Source organism: Crotalus tigris, unplaced genomic scaffold, assembly GCF_016545835.1.
Source record: "Crotalus tigris isolate CLP2741 ecotype Arizona unplaced genomic scaffold, ASM1654583v1 scf7180000024337.5909745, whole genome shotgun sequence".
Lineage (NCBI taxonomy): Eukaryota > Metazoa > Chordata > Lepidosauria > Squamata > Viperidae > Crotalus > Crotalus tigris.
Window position 1 is genome coordinate 2,919,688 of NW_024100507.1, and position 2,525 is coordinate 2,922,212.

Sequence of the window (2,525 nt, forward strand, 5' to 3'; positions counted from 1 at the left end):
TCCGATCAACCACATCTCCAACATTTAGGCTGCAGGTTTGGATACATACGAGACATTTTTTGTGGATCAAGGTGCCATCTATAAAACATTTTATAAAAGTTTTCCCGTAAGTTTTGGGCTTGCGTCAATTTAACATTCCTCACCCAAATAATCTCCCATGTATCTAATAAAATCGGTTCATCAAAATTTTGTGCCCACTTAACCATACAGTCTTTAACTAGCTCTGCTTCTGAATCCAATTCCACCAAAACACCATAAATTCTTTTAATATGGGTTCGACTTTGATCTCTAATTTGTTTTAACAAATTCTCATCCTCTCTAAGCAAGCCCACCTTATAAATATAAAATTTATTGTTCATTGTCCACCGGTACAAAAATACAGTATAGCATGCTGAAATAAGGCAACCACCATAACATTCAGTGAGATACTTTTTTTTTCTTCCATTGATGAAAACCTGAAAGATGAATGCACAAATACATAAAAGCAAGGTTCATATAAATCAACCAAATGAAGTAACAGGCAATTGTTATCAGGAAAAAGTACACATAATCATGTAATTAGTATTTGTTTCATTCTATTCCTGGAGCAAACAGGAAAATGAGGCTATACATACCATAATCATAATATATTTGGGAATAACCCCATGGAATACTCTTGTACTAATACTAATTAATACTTGGGAATACCCAATACGCTTACTTTTGAGTAGACATGCATAGGAATGCATTGTTAGGATAGTCTCTATAGCAGATTTATCCATTTAATCAATTTAACTTCTTGAGACTCATAGATGTGGTTCTAATGTAATTTTACTCAAAAATTGGCGATTTACATATAAGCATAACTCCCATAATTTCAGCCAACATGAATTGTGGGAATTGTATCCTAAATATGTTTAGCACTACCAGGATGAGAAACACTGAATTAAGTTCATGTTAAAGAAAAAAAAATCCACATATTCTTTTCTCAAAATCTACTAAAATGAACAAGTTTTATTTGTAAGATATTTTAAAAAATCTTTATGATTAATGCCCTCAACATAATATGTGTTCTTATAATTTGGCTTTAAACTCCACTGAAACCTGATTACTTATGCAGTTAAGATTGAAACATTTATTTGTTGAAGTATTTAGCCATTTTTTTCTATTATAAATATCCATTTCAATGTAAACAAGGGAGGACATATTACTTTAATTGAATTCACTGTATGAAAATTAGATAGCATCTGGTTTACCATCTACAGTATTTTTTTTTCAGAGCACCAACATTTTTATATGAAAAAAATTAGGGTCACATTTAAATTTAAATGCTGAGCCTATATAAAATAGATATTTGGGGTATTATAATTCATCTCCAATATGTTTTTTCTTGAAAGCATCCCCTGTTAGCTTCTCTTGGGCTACCTTCATCCCTTGGATCACTTGATCAGCACTAGTATAAAAATACTTGTAGTTGGGGTTTCCTTTCTCATTTATGATCTCTGGATGGATCTTTCCACTGGGATCCATGAAAATAATTCTAGGAATGTAACCACCATCAGGGCTAAAAGCTTCATCCTTAGGTTCCTCTTCATCCTCAAGGTTAACCATTACAAAATTATGGGCAAGCTCAGAGATTTCCTTTGATTCAGTAAACTTTGGTTTTAAAGCTTTGCAAGCACCACACCAGGATTTATGAATTATTACCATGAGAGACAATCCACTGGCTGCAGCCTCTTTTTTCCCATCTTCTAGTGTTCTCCAGTGAATATGATCTCCAAAACCTTTTCCAAGCGGTTTTTCAGCTGCAGCCACAACGAACCAGTGGCAAAAGGAAGAAAAAAGGAGAGGGGAGAGCGATGCGAGATGAACTTTCATGGTGGCAGCGCGACTCCTCTCAGGGGTTGAGTTGCCGGTCAGCTTCACCGAGTAATCTGATCAATTCAAGTCAGCCCTCTCGTGAAAAAGGAGTGGAGCTGGGAGGGATTTGTTCTTTCCCACCTGCCGCAATACCACAGTAGGCGCTCAGCTTTTCTTATGGTCTAACTTTCACAGCCATACATTGCAACTGGGAAAACCATGGCCTGGACTATACGCACTTTTGTTGGCAGGGTGATGTCTCTGCTTTTTAGTATGCTATCTAGCCAGCCAAAAAAGGGGAGAAGAGAACTTCCCCAATCCAGGACCGTATGAGGCGGAAGTGAACAGTAGCAGGGGAGGCAGGAAAAGAGGAATCATTGACGCAAAAGCCATAATTAAAATGCAGCCAAACCAATTAGGACCTGTCACGAGGTCCAGGAGCCGGGTGCAGACAATGGCTTGCCTATAGAGGAATTCTCCCATAGACCAGCATTAACCCTGACGATGTCAGAAGTCTCTGATGAAAGCTTGGTGATTGGTGATGGTATTAAACTTTTTTAGTTTATTATATTCCTGGTGTTCACGATTTTATTGGCTATTTAGAAGATATATATATATAATACGATAATACCTCAACAGTGTGCTCTCACTTTGGGGATGCGAGTGAATTATGGGAGGATGAGGAG

General features: G+C 36.8%; 1 protein-coding gene across 1 annotated transcript; it reads right to left on the minus strand.

Moving 5' to 3' along the window:
- Positions 1-1,099: 1,099 nt before the first annotated feature.
- LOC120300026 (thioredoxin domain-containing protein 12-like) lies at positions 1,100-1,898 on the minus strand. Its single transcript, XM_039325509.1, has one exon. It carries the CDS (start codon positions 1,855-1,857, stop codon positions 1,342-1,344), a length of 516 nt encoding a protein of 171 aa, XP_039181443.1. The 5' UTR covers positions 1,858-1,898; the 3' UTR covers positions 1,100-1,341.
- Between the last annotated feature and the right edge of the window lie 627 nt (positions 1,899-2,525).

Excerpts from the sequence above, each read along its gene's own strand:
- LOC120300026 (XM_039325509.1), bottom strand. The coding sequence starts at position 1,857 with ATGAAAGTTCATCTCGCATCGCTCTCCCCTCTCCTTTTTTCTTCCTTT.